The sequence below is a fragment of the Neospora caninum genome, chromosome VIIb (assembly GCF_000208865.1).
Source record: "Neospora caninum Liverpool complete genome, chromosome VIIb".
NCBI classification, from domain to species: domain Eukaryota; phylum Apicomplexa; class Conoidasida; order Eucoccidiorida; family Sarcocystidae; genus Neospora; species Neospora caninum.
The window spans coordinates 4,317,274-4,334,753 of record NC_018394.1 but is presented as its reverse complement, the minus strand read 5'-3'; the positions used below and the strand labels follow the sequence as shown (position 1 = coordinate 4,334,753).

The following is a 17,480-nucleotide window of genomic DNA, read 5'->3' as shown; positions in this document are numbered from 1 at the left end:
CAGCCCGCACACATGCGCGGAGAGTCTGTGTTTGCTTCTGTGTGCTTGTTCCCCCTCCGACACCTCGTGTCTCAAGTCGGGGAACCCCGCTGCGAGTTCGAGCCGCTTTTTTCGTTTCGACTATTCTTTGCCTTCGCGCTCTGGAAACTGCCGGACGTGTTCGCCTGCAGGTTTCTTGGCGACAATGAGGTAGGTCGTGCCTGCACCATGACGGAGCAGAGACGGAGGAGAGAGGCAAGCGAAGGCGAGAAAGACATCGAAAAGGGAGAACGAACGCGCGAAAACTGGAGACAGGGCTGCACGCGACGGAGGCATCTTTTTTCTGGGGAAAGCTGGAAGCTCCGCTGTACAAGACACCGTTCAACTTGCTCTTTTCCCACCTGGACTTTTTTGTCTGAGAAGTGGTGGAGTTACACTTTGGCCGCATGCTCTCATGGGAATGTGGAATTTCAAAACTGACCCAGACCGAAGCGGCCAGCAGCGCTAGGTAAACGTCCTGGGACCGGAATCCATCAGGCTGAAGACAGTGCGGTTCTGGCGACTTCATTGCCGCCGCAAATGGATATTTCGTGAGAGAACGACGACACCCCCAGGGAAGAAAGTGGAAAGTGAGATCGACATTTTCATCCACACGCGTCACCGGGTTCATGAACTTGACGCCTGCCGAGCGCAAAGAAGACCTTTCGCCTGGAGTGTTCTGGCAAAAACACTTACCGAAAGTGCGACGCTTCTCGAGCACAATGTCGAAACCGGCCTAGAAAAGCAACAGCAGACGCGACTGGAAGTAAAACGATGCCTTCCGCTAGTCATACTGCTATTCACGTATTTGCATACATGTGTATACCTACTAGATATATTTACGTGTTGTATGCATGCATCTCCTTGTCTGGACTGTGCGTTCGGGGGTGGGGCCCTCTGCGCATGAACACCTGGATCTCCACAACAAATCTTCGCACATATATACGCGGAGAAATCAGTCCCGATATAAACGTAGGTGTGTATACGCAAATGTACGTGCGTGTCGAAATCTCTTATCTGCAGTCCCACAAATACTCACACATATACACCTAGAAGTTTATCTGTGCCTGCGTACCCACAAATATACAACAAGACACCTATATGCCTCTACCTAATTATGTGCATGCTTCTGTCTAGGCCTTTGCGTGTAGATGGGTCGGGCGATGTGTGCGTAAGTTTTCGGGGAATCGACAGGTTTGCCTGGCATCTTTCCGCGTCTCCTTCGCTTTTGCGTACCTCGCTGACGAGCTGGCGAATGGGGCGGTTGTAGTAGCAGCCGAACTTCCACACGTGCCGGAGAAGACTTCTCTCGATTTTCTTGTTGAAGTAAACCCACGTGCCTTCGCCGTGTTCCAGAAGGAGCAAAACGCCGCCCTGCGAAGCGAGAAAAGAGAGAGAGACCGCACTCGTGACACGAACTGCCGCGCGCGCTCTCGCCCTCACTGTCTTTCGAAAAACGCGCTCGAGACAAAGAGACGACTTCGCAGACCAGCAAACAGCCGTCGACTTTCCAGGCACGCGTCCGTTTTCTCCAGGTTCTGGAGAGAGACGCACGTTACTCGCGGTTCTCTGGTCTCTCGCCGGGCGCGAACGCGAGAGACGGAAGGGGACTCGTCGTTCATCGGTGGGGCTAAAATCGAATTTCGTTCTTCCAGGTTCAACACACGCGCAGCTACCCGGAGCAGCCCAGAGGCGTCGTGGTAGCCAGCAGTCCTAAAGAAGAATTCGGTAACTTGCACGAGCAAACTCGCGGCGCCTCTGTTTCCTTTCAGTTCTCTGAACTTGGGGCCTCTCCCCGTTTTCTCGGGCCTCTCTGCTGCTCGAAAGACGACTCCAAAACGGGAGGCCGTCGTCTTGTTTTCTTTTCTTTTCTCAGCGCGAGTATCGGTGTCTGGGTTTTCTCATCTCTCCCAGCACGCCCGGTTCGGGGGATGGCGCCGTCCCTAAAGAGCCTGCCTGTTTCTCCTTTCGATTCTCTCTCTGTCTCCACGGTCTCTGCGATCGAAAGAAGAAAACGAAAAGACACTCGCGAGTCTTCTCTCTTCTCACCTCTTTCAGCACGCGCTTCAGCTCCTGGAGAGTCTCAAGCGGTTTCTCGTACGAACAAATGCCTGAAAAGAACAGGCGAAATATGAGAAGAAGAAGAAACGAAGAGTGAAAAAGAAAGAACAACTGCAGAAAGCGAGCCAAGGCACCAGAGAGAGAGAGAGGCGCCGGGCATGCACTGAAGAAGAACAGGGAATACAAAGCTCGCGGCTCGACTTCTTTCGGACAACGCGAAAGCCGACGGCCAGAAAGAGAGAACAGAAAAGTGGAAAGGGCTTTCCCTCGTGTCGAATCTTTTCACGAGCAAAAAAAGAAAAAGGCGGAGACTCGAGGCGCACACGACCCAAAATGCCAAGATACCGAATGCGCAAGCAGTATGTCCTTGTTTACATATATATATATATATATATATTTATATTTATGTATATAAAAAATATAAAAATATATATGTATAGAAATAATTATATATAGAGTGCCCATCTGGATAGGGTATGGAAAAAACGATTCAGGTGATGTTGGGCGTTCGACGTCGCCAAGCCTTTGCACCGAAACGACAAATCTGCTTGTAATGTATCAACGCAACACTACAAGGTCGAGCTATGACCTGTTTGTTGATGTTCGGATTCTTTTACTGACGATCGCATACCAAATGTGTCGACCACGGTATCGAAGCTCTCATCGGGGAACTTCAGCTTAGCCGAGTTTTGCAATTTAAATTCCACTGGAATCCCCTGGAGCGCATCTGACGGCGCATTTGTAGGCAGCACAAAACACCCACGGCGAAGGAGCGTCTTTTGTGGTTCGTACAAGAAACCCATTTAGAGAGCAAGTAGGAAATCTTCCCTGAAAGATGGAAGTTTCGCGTGAAGTCCGAAACACGCGCAGGAACGAAAACAGGTTCTCATCGCTAGACTGTGCGTCGAAGACGGACTGAAAGGAGAAGAGAAATTCGGGTTTCGAAAACGAGAAGAGGAACAAGAGCGGCAGGCAGAAATGGAAGGAGTTGCGTTTGTCTGGGGGCAAAGAAAAAACAGGCGACGCAGAGACAGCACTACGAGGAGAAAGAAAAAACGCCAAGACCAATTTGCTAGGCTCCGTCGTCTCTTCTGAGCAAGGCGAAGCTGAGTCTATACCTGGTAACCGGAGACATGTTCAGTATCCCAGGGACTACAGTTTGTTTCTGGTGACTCGATTTGAGCAGTACCAATGTGGACACACATCATCCAACAAAGGAAAGGCAGCTTTTTGAGGCGATAGGCGGTGTCTCTTCTCAGAGGCCAGAAACGGAGGAGGAGACAATGTGGTTAACCTTTTACCTTTCTTCTCCAGAGCCTTGCTGAGCATGGGGCGGCTGAAATCGGTGACCTGAAGGAGGCAGAAAAGACACGCTTTTACACAACTTTGTATTTTCGTGCGCATGCTCTCGCTGGTGCGAAACACGACGAGAACAAGGAAAACAGAAGCGAAAGGCCTCGTTCACAAAACGCCTGCTGTCCTTGTGTCGTCAACACTCGACAAAGCGTCCGGCCGTCTAGACACCGGAGCGAACAGCAAACCGTCCCGATCTCGCGGTTTCTGTTCTCCGCGTCGTTGTAGCGTCGTGTTCGGATTTCTCCTTCCATGAGGGCGAGAAAATTCAAGAAAAACAGAGAAGGAAAAAAGCACAGAGGGCTCGTCCGTCTGGTGTCTTGTCCCGCGACCCTGCGGCGACGAGGTTGCTGTCTCGCCTCCATCTTCACACTTACGAAGAAGCGGACACGACACAACGCGACGTTTTTTTCTCAGAAAAAGAGCGAACGTGACACACGCATACACGGCGTGTGCGCGGAAGCAAATCCAGTCTCCTTTCTCTCTTTCATGTTTGAATTCTCTTCCTTGTTTCGTCTGTTTTCTCGTCCACCTGAGACGCAACACTCCTCGAGAGCTCCGAGAGGTGTCCTTCCGGACCTGTGAAGATCTCTATCCCTTTCGCTCTTTTCTTTTTCTCCTTCGCTTTCTGGTCAACTCTCTTTCCTTCTCGCTTTCCTTCTCGCTTTCCCTCCGCTCCAAAGTCTTGCGGCCACGCTCGCCGCGAAGGCGCGTCTCCTTTTCCTGTGAAGGCGCGTCTCTTTTTCACCTCCACCTTTTCCTCTTCGGTCTTTTCCTCACCACGAGACGCTTGACTTTCTCCGAGTCGTAAAAGTGGAGATTTCGGCCCGTGCCTGCAGGCAAGAAAGAAGAAAGAGGGCGAGGAAAGACGGAACCGACTCTTCACGTGTCGTTGTTACCAAAACCTTTCTGGAATCAAATCATCTGTGAATATACCACTCGCGAAGAAGGCCCGACGAGCAGACCAGGCGCAAATCGCGAGACGGAAAAAAGCGCAGAGCAAGTTCGTCGACTTTTCAACAGACGGCATCCATCTGCGCGGTGTCTCGTCACAAATGTAAACCCAGCAACCTAAATGTCTCTTTTTCTTCCTTGCTTGACGCGCCAGCCTCTCCTTTTCCACCACTTTCTTTGCCGCAAAATGCCTTTATTTCTCGAAAGCCTCGGTTGCCCCCTAGACAGTCGGACTCCTAGAAAGACGAAACGCTCTACCTCCCTCTTCCTCTAGCAGCGCATCCGTCGCCTTCCCCTCCAAGTCTTCTTTCACGTCTCCGCCGCATGCAATCCCCCCGTTTTGAGTTTTTTCTCATCTCGCCCTCTTTGTCGAACCTGCAGCGACTTCCAGGACGTCTCCGTAGGCGCGCTTGACGAGTTCTTTCCTCCACGAACGAATTCCTAGAAGCTGTAAAGGAAACAGATCTGAGAGAAATCTTCGATGAGACATGGAATCTGCCGGGACGAGCGCTCCGTTCTCTCTCGTGCGTTCTTTGGCTGTCTTGATTCTGTTCACTGAGAGCTCAACAAAGCAGAGAACGCGGCATAGATGCAGGCCGCGCCTGTCCACGAAAAGGTGCGATTTCGGAGAGGCAAGCACAGACGACGGGGGCGTTTAGAGTCTGTGACGATCGCGTGCTTTCCGAAAAAGGAATTTTCCTCACAAACTCGTCGAGCCCGATCTCCCAGTCCCACGCATGGGCACTCTTGTCGAAAATCGCCTTCCTTTCTTGCTCTGAACAGAAAAACATGCGCACCAAAGAGATCAGTAACAAAAGCGCCGCATGCACACAGTTCCACAAATATATATTTACACATCTGTGTAGACCTGTCTAGATCTGTACAGAGGAGACTGTACATGTACCTGTATCTAGGTATATATATATATATATATATCTGTATCTAGGCGTATGTATATCTTTGTATATATGTATGTATGTATATATATATATATGGAGTGGCTTCGTCTAGGTGTCTGCGCACAAAAACACAGGGAGTTGCAGAGAGAATCGACAAGTTGAGGGCGGGCGGCGGTGCGCCCACCGACCAGGAAGTTGAAGAGATCCTGAGAAAAAAAAGGGGAGTGTTGCGAGAGAAGCAGCCGCGTTGTACCCGAAGGAAAGCTGGTTTTCGACGGAGGCTTCTTCGAGAGGATATAGGAGAAAAAGCAGGCTCCACCAAATGCCGCAGCCCCGGCGATCCCCAGCGCTGTGTTTCTCGCCATCGTTGACAGAGACAGAGAAGAGGAAGAAGATGAAGATGAGGAAGAAGAAGACACAGAAAGGCTTTTGCTCTTGCAAGGAGTATGCGTGACGCTGAGGGAAATGAAACACGAGATCGAGGGCGGGAATGACGCAGAGAGAGGAAGAGAAAGCTGGAGTCGACGTTTCTTCGTATTCCAGTCATCCGAACACCGCTGAAGACGGCGTCCTCTCTATGTGTCTTCTCTTCCCCTCCTTCCTCTCATTCTCGTCCTCTCAGTTTTTCACTTCTCTGCTTTCTTTTGGTGTCTGTTCTTCGCGGCCTTCTCTTGGGTGTCTCTCTCGGAGAAGTCGCGCAGCCTCTCTTGTCGCTTTTTCCTCTCGCCGGCGTCTCTCGGCCTTTCGACGTTGTCCTTCTGCACACTTCTTCAGCTTTCTCCTTTCTTTTCGCCTTCTCTCTCTCCTCGCATCGTCAGCCACGGCCAAGTCACGGCCAAGGCAGTTGGAGATGGACAATCGGAGGAAGACAGAAGCAGTAAAACAGGCGACAGCTGCAGCGAGACGAACTCCTCTCCTCGATTTAAGGAGATGCGAAGGAGAAAAAAAGGAAGAAAAAGAAGAGAAAGAAGAAAAGGACGGAAAGGAAGGACGGAGGAGAGAAAGACTGCGCAGGAGGCCACCAGTCGGAGACAGAGAAGGAGACGGAGGATACGGGGGAGACTGGAGACACAGAAGAAGGACAAGAAGAAGGAGTAGGAGACAGAACAGGAGACAGAGAGAGAGGAGACAGAGAAGGAGATGAAGGAGACCAGGAAAGAGACAGGGAAGACGAAGGAAATGATAAGAAGGATAAAGAGACAGAGAAGAGGAAGGGGAAAAAGAAGGCGAAGGAGAAAGAGAAGACGAAGGAGGAAGAGAAGGAAACTACCGTATACCTACCTCCGAGACATATGTGTGTGTCAATCAATTCAGTCTCCTGGACAAAAAGGGAACAGCCGTTGGAACCGAAATTCCGTGCATTCCGTTTTTCTATTCTCTTCCCGGCTCGATTTCTTCCGTGCATACGTGTCTCCGCGTGTCTCGCTGCATGCGGGGACCATTCAGTCTGCCTGCTTGCAAACATCTCAACCGGGAGGGAAGATGGAAATGCCTTTCATGTCTCATTCCTTGTCTCTGTGTGTATTTCTCAATAAGGACCCTTCTTTCTCGGTTCGAATATTTCTTTTTCTTCGTGCGTCAGGTTTTTTTCTCTCCACAGAAATCATCTTCCTCAAGTCTGTTTTGAGCTGTGCCGCGGTTGAGCAGCATTTGGCGCGTCTCCATTTCTCAGTGTGAGTCCCTTCCAAAGCACCCTGTCTCTCTCCGGACTGTGCGCTCTCTTCTTCTGCTTCCTCCTCGATTCGTGTCATCTCTTCCCCTCGAGCTTTCCCGTTCTTCGCTTCCGCTTCCTCCATCACTGTCGCTCTCGTCCTCCTCTTTCCTCTCTGTCTTCCTCTTCCTCTTTCCCTCTCTTTTTTCCCTTCTCTCTTCCTTCCCGTCCTGCTGTCTCTCCTTCTTCAGTCTTCTCTGTCTCCTCTCTCTTCCCTGTCTTCTCTGTCTCTTTTCTTTCTTCCCGTCCTGCTGTCTCTCTGTCTCTGTTCTTTCTTCCCGTCCTGCTGTCTCTCTGTCTCGGTTCTTTCTTCCCGTCCTGCTGTCTCTCTGTCTCTGTTCTTTCTTCCCGTCCTGCTGTCTCTCTGTCTCTGTTCTTTCTTCCCGTCCTGCTGTCCCTCTATCTCTGTTCTTTCTTCCCGTCCTGCTGTCTCCCTGTCTCTTTCCTTTCTTCCCGTCCTGCTGTCTCTATCTATGCTGCCTGTTTTTCGTTTTCTTCTCTCTTTGAGGAGCGACGACGCAACGGTGCGGCGGATTCACGAGAAGTGGGCGGTGAAAAGAGGCGGGAGAACAAAGATGGAGGGGGTCGACGGCGGGTTTTCGCCCGAGGGAAGCTTTGCTGTCTCCGCTCCGCCTCAAACTGAGAAGGAAGGCACACCGTCCACCACTGCCTCTCAGCTGTCGGTCTGTTCTCCCTCGACTTTTTCCTTCTGTTCTTTGTGTCCTGCGATGGAAGAGAGGATGAAGGCGTTCTTGGCGAAGCATCGCGTCGACGACTTTTCTCTTGTTCGCGTAGCTTCTTGCTACTACGACCTCACTTTACAGCAGAGAATCGATTTGCTGAAGGCGCCCTCGACCTACCACTTATGCAAAACCGTCGTCATGGAAAACACTCGACACACAGGTGAGAAACAGGCCGGATCGAGCGAGGAGAAAAAACGCAAAAACCCAGCAAAACGCCCTCTCTCGCACTTCGTGGCCGCCCAAAGTCTTAAACACATTTGCATGCACGTCTACAGTGAACGTGATTTCACTTCCCTCCTCCCCATTTCCTCCCCATCTACTTCCCGCTCTCTCTACGTGGATCCATGCATATGTGGCCATAGAGGATAAGTATACTTCGCACACGTCACTAGTGCTTACCTACCGAGATACCCACCTACACATGTCTCTCTCTCTCTATATATATATATATATATGTATATGTATATATGTATATATATACATAAGTATGACGGCAGTATCGGTTACTTACCGGTCTCTCTTCTGTGGTATTCTGCGCACAACCGTCCGTCTCTGTCTTCCATACGTCTTTCTAGATGGCCAGAGAGAGGCAGACCCCTGCAGATCTAGACGGACACAGCTGGGCAGAACGAGACGGCGAGTTTACCTGGCTGAATGTAGACAGGTGAAGACATGTATGTGAGGATTGGGGACCCAGTAACTAGGGGCATGTGGACAAATGCGCACGGGACAGGTGCGTTCCATTTCCGTTCCTGGTGCAGGTGTAGATGACAAGCTGAACAGCAAATACTACATGATTGTTGTCCAGTACCAGAGGAAGGTCAACGGCGAACGCGTGAAGGACTTAGTCAAGCAGCTCAATGCGGAAGTGAGAACGCCTCTTACTTTTCCTCGTCAATTCCTTCTTGTTCTTCCTCACTCTCTTCTTCTTTCTCGTCGTGCCTCGCCTTTTCCGTCCTTCTCGTCTTTCTTTCGCTTTTTCCTTCTCGTCTTTCTTTCGCTTTTTCCTTCTCTTCTTTCTCTCCCTCTGCTTCTTATCTTTCTCCTTCTCCATCTTCTCTCTCTCCTCCTTCGTTGTGTCCCCGGTATCATGAGGAAGGATGGTTCTTCCGAATCCGGTCGGCGCCTACCGACACATGGGCACCTGTGAGCGTGTGGCAGGCGACTTGCAAATGGGTTCGTCCATGCATGTATCTATGGAAAGTAGATGGAGGGTGAAGCATTTCTCTCTGTGCATGAACAAATGTGGACAGTCGTTGCGTGGTCTCTACAGCGCGGCCTGAAACTGGGGAACAAGAAGTTGAATTTCAATTTCTGCAAAACGAGCGAAGAACTGACAGGCTTTGTCTACAACGCCGTGACGCCCTTTGCCTCGAAGACAGACATCCCCGTCATTGTCGATTCACCGATTCTCGAGCTCGATCCTCCTTTGGTGTGGCTCGGAGGCGGCGAAGTCGATCTAAAACTCAGAGTGTCTGTCGCCGACCTCCTCCGCGTCTTTGACCCTCTCGTCGGGTCTGTTTGCTTCGAACAGGAAGCGACGACGAATGAAGGAAACTGAGAAACGAAACGTCCAACGTCTCCGAAAGAGAAACGCACTCCTACTTGCTCCTCGCCCCGCCCTCGCGCTCTCTCCCTCGTGTTTCTGGGGTTTCTCGAGAGTGAACAAAAAGAGCCTTTTTGTCTTCATATGCCTCGGTTTGTGCAGATGCCCGGCGTCCCACGCCAGAGAGGCGAACAGCAAGAGAGGAAACGTTGAGAACGGGGACTGGAAGTGAATGGAAGTGAATGCAGTGTCTTGACAGCGCCGTTTGGTGGCCCGCGAAGAGATCGAACGCGCGGTGGCGGATCTCTTGATCATATCTTTTCCGAGGGCTTATCGCACGCAGGTGTGGAGAGTGAAACGCAGCGAAACGAGGGACAGCAAAAACAGAGAGGAAGGAAAACTTTATGGAGCAAACGATCCACGTACCCCGGCCCGACGGTTAGCCTCAGAGCGCCTCTACTTACCTTACACCATAAACAGGATCAAATCGTGGGCGAGTCGACAGGCAGTATAGATAGCATCAACGCTGATTTGCGTCAAGGGGGTACCGATGCGATGATCTTCGCTTCGTTCGGCTGTCGGTCTCTTTTCGCGTTCCTCAGTTTTTGTCCGAAAGTTGGCTCCTTTCCTTGTCACGCGTATGTGGTTCAAGGAACCGGGAAGGAAACGTCTTCTCGAACTCGAGGAACATGTTAAAAAAGATAAAGAGCTGCGGAAAAGTGAGGGAGAAGCGAAAGGCGAGAGACAGGTCAAAGTGCTCAACGGCCGCTGTTGCTGAGGAGCCACTCTCACAAAAAAGATTTCGTGAAAACGCGCGGCTATGAAACACATTCCTTCACTTCTCACATCTTTCGCGAACGTCAGAGTCTTTCGGCATAAAACACACAGTTCCTGATCGACGCGCGTAGATCTATGCCCAGTTTCAGCCACACGTGCATCCCAAACCATTCAAACGTGTGGATTCAAAGGAAAATGGACTTGTATACGCATAAATATGTAAACACGTACTTAAATGTGTATACGTGTTGAGGTCAGAATCAGGGGACATGGCCCTTTGTGATTCTGCGCGCTCTCCGAAGCGAGAAGCTTTCTCGCCTTGCGAGTGAAGCACAGACTGCTGGCGAGTCGGGCTCTCTGTTCCTCCGCCGCGAAAAAGAAACAAGCGAGGAACCCCGTCGCCGTTTTCTGGAAACAGGAGAGTGTCGCGTCGCCGCTGGGTGTATGCGCAGTTTGCGAGCGAGACTGAGTAGAACCAATTCGCGTCAATCTGTGCTGTGCAAACACACACCACTTTGCTGTCCTGAGAGAACCTTTGCTCTTGCGAAGAACACGAAAACACAGCTCACAATTTCGATTCTTTGAGTAGTTTCTTTTTTTGCAGGCACCACCCCTCTCTTTGCATCTCATGGACCTACGGACCTACAGCCAGGATCTCTGCGTTTTGAAACACCTAAAACTGCAGCGGTTTCCTTTTGCCGGATCTTTCGAACGCCTCGCAACGCCCTTGCCGGAGGCCGCGCAAGCAAGGCCATGTGTTTAAAAACAGATTTTCTGTGACTGAAAGACCCACGACACCCGTGCTTCCCACCCGTGTGCTGTCGGCTATATATATATATATATATATATATATATATGCTCATACACCTACGTATGCATATTTACATGCTTGTATTTATGTATATATATATATATATGTCTAAATATGCAGGTAGACGTATATATGCATACAGGCGTATACGTATATACTTATATACATAGATACAGATATGTCTTGGAGGAGTTCGATTTCATTCGGACAGCTGCATGAAGAACCGCAGGCTGTGTGGCCATTGTTCTTCATCTTCCAGGGGATACCTTTTTTCATTCTTTTTCCAGACGACATGGTCACGACAAGCGGAATAGACCTTGGCTGTTGCCTGCTCGGCCTCTTTCGTGTTTTTTTTAGTTCGCATCACACAAAGACTGTCGCATTGTGTATATCGACTCCATTGCTTTTGATCCTCGCTTTTATCTCTCCGCTGTTCGCGGCGGCTCTACAGCTAGTGTGTCGCCCTCGCGAAGAAAAGCGCACGACTTGGTTTTTCCCGTTTGCATTTTCCCGAGCTTTTTCTCCCGCCTTCCGAACGCGTTAAAGAGAGAGCTGGAAAAAAAGCATTCTTTCGCAGGGAGAGGAAAAGGTTCGCTTTTCGTTTTCGATCTCCCTCTGCTAAGGCCACACTGTCTTCTCAGAGTCGCCCGCGTGGTGTGGCGCGCGCCCGCCGTGTCTCCGCTGGGCCGTGGAGCCTCGCCGTCGTCGAGGAGTAAATACACAAACGTGGAAGCAGAGAAGGAGTTTCTCTCTTTTTCGGTTGTTTCTCTTCCTTTGCTCCCCTCTCCCTCGCCCCCACTGTCGATGCGTCTTCGCCGCTCTCTCGCCCGTCTCTCCCTCGTCCTGTGTCTCCTCCCCTGTCTCTGTCTTTCGCCAGGGAATTTCCTCGACTCCCTTTTCTCTTCCCTTTTCCTCCCCTATTTATTTGTTTTTTATTCTTCTCACAGCCTCCTGTCTGTTTCTGGGTTTTCTTCCTAGCCTATAGAGCTTTCTCTTTGCTTCCGTCTCTTTTTCGGCTGTCTCCGCGTCCCGTTTTTTGTCTTCTGCGGGCCTCTGCGCGTCGCGCAGCCGGCAGATGGCAGAGTGGAAAACGGCGGCCAACGCGAGAAGGAAAACTTCACTTCTGTATCTTTTTCTCCTCCACATCTCTCTTCTCTTTCATCAGCTGTGCGTGCGGCGTCTCTTCCTACGACTGAGGGAGGGGGGGGGGGGGACACGCACGCTTTATTAGCAGCCGCAGACATGAAGAGAGACACCCGTTTCTGTCCCTGCTTTCCTGCTGCATCTCTCACATCTCTTCCCTTCCTCAGAGCTCTTCCAGTTCTCAAATCTCTTTCGTTCCTCTCGGCTCTTCTTCCCCTAACGCGTTTTTGCCTCTCTGTCTTCGCTTCGTCCTTTTTTCTGTTTTTCCTTTCGTTCCTTGAGAAGCTGTTCCTTGCAGCGTCTACGCTGCCTTTCTCTTCTTGTGCTTCCTCTTGTTGTTCTTCTCGCCCCTTTTTCTTTTTTGAAAATGACGCAGCTGTCCTCTTCACCCTGCAGCGTTTCTTCTCCAAAGATGTCGCGTAATCCCCTGATTCCGTTCCCTGCGTCTTCCGCGGCGTTCTTGCTCGCGCTCCTCTTTCTCTGCTTGCCGCTCTCGCCGCGTCTTTGCGACTCTCCTTCTCTTTCGCCTTCGTCGTGTTTTTCAGCCGGTTCTTCTCTTTCTTCATTCTCGTCGTTCTTTTCATGGTTAGGCGCCGTCGAGGCAAAGGCCGTTCGAAGCGACAGTCGCAGGGCGTCCGTTGGAGGCACTGCCTGGGCCTTACTTCGCTCTCCCTCTCTTTCCTTTTTTCTTCAGTCTACAAATGCCCCCCTCATCTCCTCGTCCTATCGCGCCTCGCCTTTATGGTCTGTTCTCGCTCCACAATCGTATCCTTTTCCTTCTTCCTCACCGTCTCTGTCTCCGATAAATTCTTTGCGCGGGCCGTCTTCCCGTTTCCCACCTGTCGGTTTCCTCCCCTCTCTTCCTCTCTCTCCTTTCTCCTTTCTTCCGGCCTCTTCCGTTTCTTCTCGTTCGACGCGTCAGTCTGTCTCTTCTTCTCTCTCTCCTCGCTCTTCTCTCTCTCCTTCTCTCTCTTGCAGTCCACGTGGCGCAGGGGAGACGCCGAGAGAAGGCGACGGACGGGTTTGGAGAGGAACGGCGAGGGACGAACACGCGAGGAGGGTTCAGTTCCGAGTCGGCCACGGATACGATCTCCACAGAATCACCATGAACCCGAACGAGGCAACAGGTGCGATCACTGAGGTTACCGAGCAAACGCAGCTAAGTTGTTAAGGAGCGCTATTCAGCTACACACGCAGCTGTCTCTTCGTGTTTTCTTCATCTCGAGCAAAAACACATTTTCCCGAGCACAGAACGCAGTGGCTGCCAAGCACAGACACCGATGGGTGAAGGACATAGAGTCGCGCACGCAACGAAGACGGTCTGAAAACGGGCGAAACAAAACGGAGACAGAGTGAGAAATAGGCAACTTCAAGTCGCCTGTTTGAGCGTGGAGTCCGTTTTTTGTACACGGCATGCACAATCTGTACCACGAGATGCCTTGACACAGCTGTGGCTCTCGCAAAAATGTGCGTACGCCTCGCCTTGTTCATACTCGTTGGTGCGGTCGCTCTCTCGTGCTGGAGTTGTACATTTCCGAGGGCGTGTCTCGCGGATGAAGACCGGAGTCATCTTGCGAGGAAACAAACTCCGGCTGGCAGCCGGTTTCTGCCGTAGGAGAGGACGCGCCCACTTCTTAGTCCTTTTCACGCGGGGTGTCTTCTCACGCCTCCCAACAACGTTTGGACGTTTTCTCCCGGCTCTTGTAGAGAGCGTCTGGTGTGCAGTGCTCACTCTGATTCCCTCTGTCGAAGGAGAGGCTGAAGCTCGTAGTTCCCTTGCCTTTCCCGTGGATATGTTCTTGTTGCAGGCCCCCTCGTCATTGGAGGCGTGTGCATATCGGTCCCCCCGGAGAAGACGAAGGCGGGAACTTTCGACAAATTTCTGTTCTGTCGGAGCGCTCCCGCAGTCCGCTCCATCGTGCACAGCCTCACTGCGTTGCTGGCCAAAGCGCACGGTAGCCTCCTCTCGTGGTGCACGAGAACCGCGCAGTTCGCCACTTTTTCCAAGGAACCCGGAAAACCCGACACGCAACACAAATCAGTCAGAGCCTGGTTTTCTCCACTCTTCCAAGCCGACCATATTCCCGCGCGGACAGACGCTTCTCCCTCTTCTTCTCCATCTTCTTCCCCTTCTTCTTCTCCGTCTTCTCCCCCTTCTTCGTCTCCTTCTTCCTCTTCTTCTCCGTCTTCTCCGTCGTCATCCCTTTGTCCGCCGGCCGTGCAGAACTCGTTCGGCGTCGTGGCACATTCCGACGGAGACGTTCTTCTGCATGCAGTGTGCGACTCTCTGTTTGGAGCTTTCTCTTTGGGCGACATTGGCGAGCATTTTTCGGACTCGAATCCGGACTTCCGCGGCGTTTCGTCGTCCCTTCTGGTGGCGAGAGCGTTGGAGACAGTGCGCGCGAAGCATCCAGGGTGGACTGTGGGGAACGTGGACGCGACTGTGGTCTTTGAGGGACTGAAATTCGGGCGCATCCGAAAGCAAAAAATGCGAGAAAATGTCGCGGCACTGCTACAAGTGCCGACCGCCGCCGTGAGCATCAAAGCCAAAACAAGTGAGAGAGTCGGGCCAATTGGAAGGAAGGAAGCAGTCGCCTGCCACGTCGTGCTCACGCTCTTCACAGAGGCCGACGGAACGGAGCGGAAAGGAGAGGCATGCAGCTGCGAAAAAGGCGATTTCGACAGCTTGTCCTAGGAAGAGGGCACACCAAAGCGTACCTTCACAGGTATATTTGTATGTAGGCACATATGTGTGTACGAGTGAAAGCATGGTCGACGAAAGAAGGTTGCATACAGCAAGTAACTGTTAGAGACAGGGAGATACTTGCGGAATTCTGGCCGTGTATCTCGGTTTCTGTATACGTCGTAGAAAACGACTTTTTTCCGCGTTTCCTGCGTCTGACTCGGCGATCAGCCGACGCGTCAACAAGATGGTGCATGCTCACATCCGGGGCGTACCTTCATCGCATGGCCAGATATACAGATCCGCCTACGAATACGTGAGCGGGAGAGGATTCACGGGAAAGGGGTACGCATGCATTTGCGCATGCAAATATATACTAAGGGATTCGTTTTTGAGATTCGACGTTTGAATACCCGAATGTTGGCGCGTCAGCTTTTTTCCGGCTCTTGTTGTACCCGGTTTCGGTGGAGTCTCCCTAACTCTAGGTATTCACGTGTCTGGAGGTCTTGGTAGCCGGCATCTGACTCGCGCCACTAAAAGAGATATGAAACGCATCGCTCCAATACCTCGACGGCGACCGCGCCAGGCAGCCTGAAAGAGACTCATCTGTACACGCTCTGCGCTCAAGGCAGATTTTTTACTCCGTCCGGACGTCCTTGTCGAGATCGAAAACCGGACCGCGGGCCCTCCCGCTGGGCTCTGTTGGCTGAATCAACCCGGCGAAAATCAAACATCTTTGTTCTTGCCAGTGTTTCATCAAGGATGTATCCATATGCATACCTACATATCTTTATTCCCGCATACACAAGTACGTATGGACAAATACTGTGCTGCATCTGAATATGTAGGTGCAGATATATATACACGTCCTCGTACACATGTGTGTCTGAATGGATGTAGGCCAACTAGAGTGACAGGGTGCATGATCTTAACACACAGGCAGGCGCCTTGTTTGCAGCCTCCAATTCTTCCTTTTTCTCCGGAAGTTATTCTCTCCAATCTAGCTTGTCTCTGGTCTACATCCCCTGGTTGAACTGTGACAGCGTGCGCATCGTGCGACTGTTTTCGTGGAGTGAGCGCTCTGAAATAAGGACTCGGTTCGTGGACTAAAACGCTGTATTATTGATTCGGTGGCACAAACTGTAGAACCGAGCAGCGGCGACTGTTTCGTGGTCTTAGTTTCGATTAGAGTTTCTCGTAGTCCTGACACCAAAACAGAGGGAGTAGCCTAATCGTCCCGGGTTACCGACCAAAGTGTTTTCGATCTGCCATTCGAGGGATTGCAGAGGAATTTCACAAGGGCGAACGCCTGACTATTTTGTTCGTTGAAAAAGATTTCGACGAGATAGAGGCATGTGTCCACGTGATTCCACCGCCGCTGCCAGTCAAGGCACCTTTTGGCGCGGGAGGTTCCGAAACACTCGGTTCTCTTCTTAGGTGACGTCTCAGTGCCCTTGTCACGAGGTCAAAAGAACACGTAGTCGCTTCTGGGAATTGAAAGAGGAGCGTCACGGGATTAGGTGAATAAATTGCTATGGTTTAATCCACCTCGCCGCATCCGCACACAGTGGTGAATCCCTCCGGTGCACTTCGAAAAGGCCGGTGATAAACATCGTGCCAAAAAACAGGGTTCCATCAAGAAGAGCAGACTGCCAAAGCGCCTCGACTACAAAGAAGCAGCGGTCTTCTGCCTTACTCCGCAGCCGCATGCAGAGGAATGAACTAAACTGCGCACGGAGCTGTTCGAAGTCCAGTCGACATCGCGTAAACACTCTGCGTGTTGATTCGCAGTGCTCTATCTGGTTTCTAGAAGGCCGTTCCAATGGAAATCTGGCAATGCACACGGAGCAGAGAAACCTACTGGTCTGCTTGTGTGAAAAAGTTTCCGTGCCGTTCCTTTGGGAGGAAGGCAGTAAGATTGTTGTTTGGTCTGACTCTGCGAGTGGGTTGAAATGATATCTCAAACTGACCACGCCCATACAAGAGCTCCTGAGAGTCTCCGATACAAGCGAAGCAGCGTGCGGCGACATGCGGAAACGTGTACGCTGCTATTTGCAACGTTCTGTTGAACGGTATCGGGTACGTTAGGGAAAAAGTTTTCCTGGTTGGTAACCTTTTGTTCCAGGAGAAAACAAGGACAACCGTGAAACAGCCACATACAACGCAAGTCTTCCCTTCAACTGCCGATTTCCACACTCCTCTACGACCTGATTTACAGAAGATACCAAACTCGGTCCACGTACGAAACATTGTACGTTTATACAGATTCGTTATGTTCAAAACAATTGCCTGAAGCACGCAGACACCAGCAGCTACGTCTTCATTGCTGGCGCTTTTTTCGCTCCCATGTTGAGACACCGCCCTGCGTAGCAGCCGTCCAAATAAGCCGGCACATTCGCTCTTCCGAAGTTACTTTTTCCCTGTATTTTCTACCCTTTACACGAGCGACAATCGTACATCCAGCCGACAGTTCCACTTGATTTTCGACGGCGCGTACTCCCCTTTCATCATTTCGGCTGTTGGCTCACACGTTTTGGATTCCAGTCCAGAATGTGCCACGGCATTCTGTTTGGATCTTTTAGAACGGTTTCCCTGTGTCAAGTGACTCGCTGAGAGTGGAACCGGAGGATCGGGGCCGACGCTCGAAGCCCTCCAACCGGGAACGTTTGGCCTGGCTTTTTCGTCCGAGAGGCGCCGCTGCCACGCACCATCAGTCCCAGCGACAAAAAAAGAGACAGGGGCTTGGACACTCCAGTACTCTCTTGCTTTTGTGGCCTTCAG

General features: G+C 51.3%; 3 protein-coding genes across 3 annotated transcripts; 2 read left to right on the top strand and 1 right to left on the bottom strand.

The window, feature by feature from the left end:
- Window positions 1-120: 120 nt before the first annotated feature.
- NCLIV_029250 (hypothetical protein) lies at window positions 121-5,650 on the bottom strand (the record flags this gene model as incomplete). Its single annotated transcript, XM_003883120.1, has 10 exons — window positions 121-200; window positions 715-754; window positions 1,255-1,392; window positions 2,068-2,129; window positions 2,711-2,806; window positions 3,381-3,429; window positions 4,213-4,265; window positions 4,762-4,834; window positions 5,091-5,161; window positions 5,470-5,650. The coding sequence occupies 10 exons, from the start codon at window positions 5,648-5,650 to the stop codon at window positions 121-123; spliced, it is 843 nt and encodes a 280-aa protein (XP_003883169.1).
- A 1,921-nt stretch (window positions 5,651-7,571) lies between these two features.
- On the top strand, window positions 7,572-9,300 carry NCLIV_0292 (YbaK / prolyl-tRNA synthetases associated domain containing protein; the record flags this gene model as incomplete). Its single annotated transcript, XM_003883119.1, has 3 exons — window positions 7,572-7,899; window positions 8,501-8,607; window positions 9,013-9,300. 3 exons carry the CDS (start codon window positions 7,572-7,574, stop codon window positions 9,298-9,300), a joined length of 723 nt encoding a protein of 240 aa, XP_003883168.1.
- Window positions 9,301-13,121: 3,821 nt separating this feature from the next.
- On the top strand, window positions 13,122-14,711 carry NCLIV_029230 (hypothetical protein; the record flags this gene model as incomplete). The annotated part of the gene is made up of 2 exons (XM_003883118.1): window positions 13,122-13,143; window positions 13,825-14,711. The coding sequence occupies 2 exons, from the start codon at window positions 13,122-13,124 to the stop codon at window positions 14,709-14,711; spliced, it is 909 nt and encodes a 302-aa protein (XP_003883167.1).
- Between the last annotated feature and the right edge of the window lie 2,769 nt (window positions 14,712-17,480).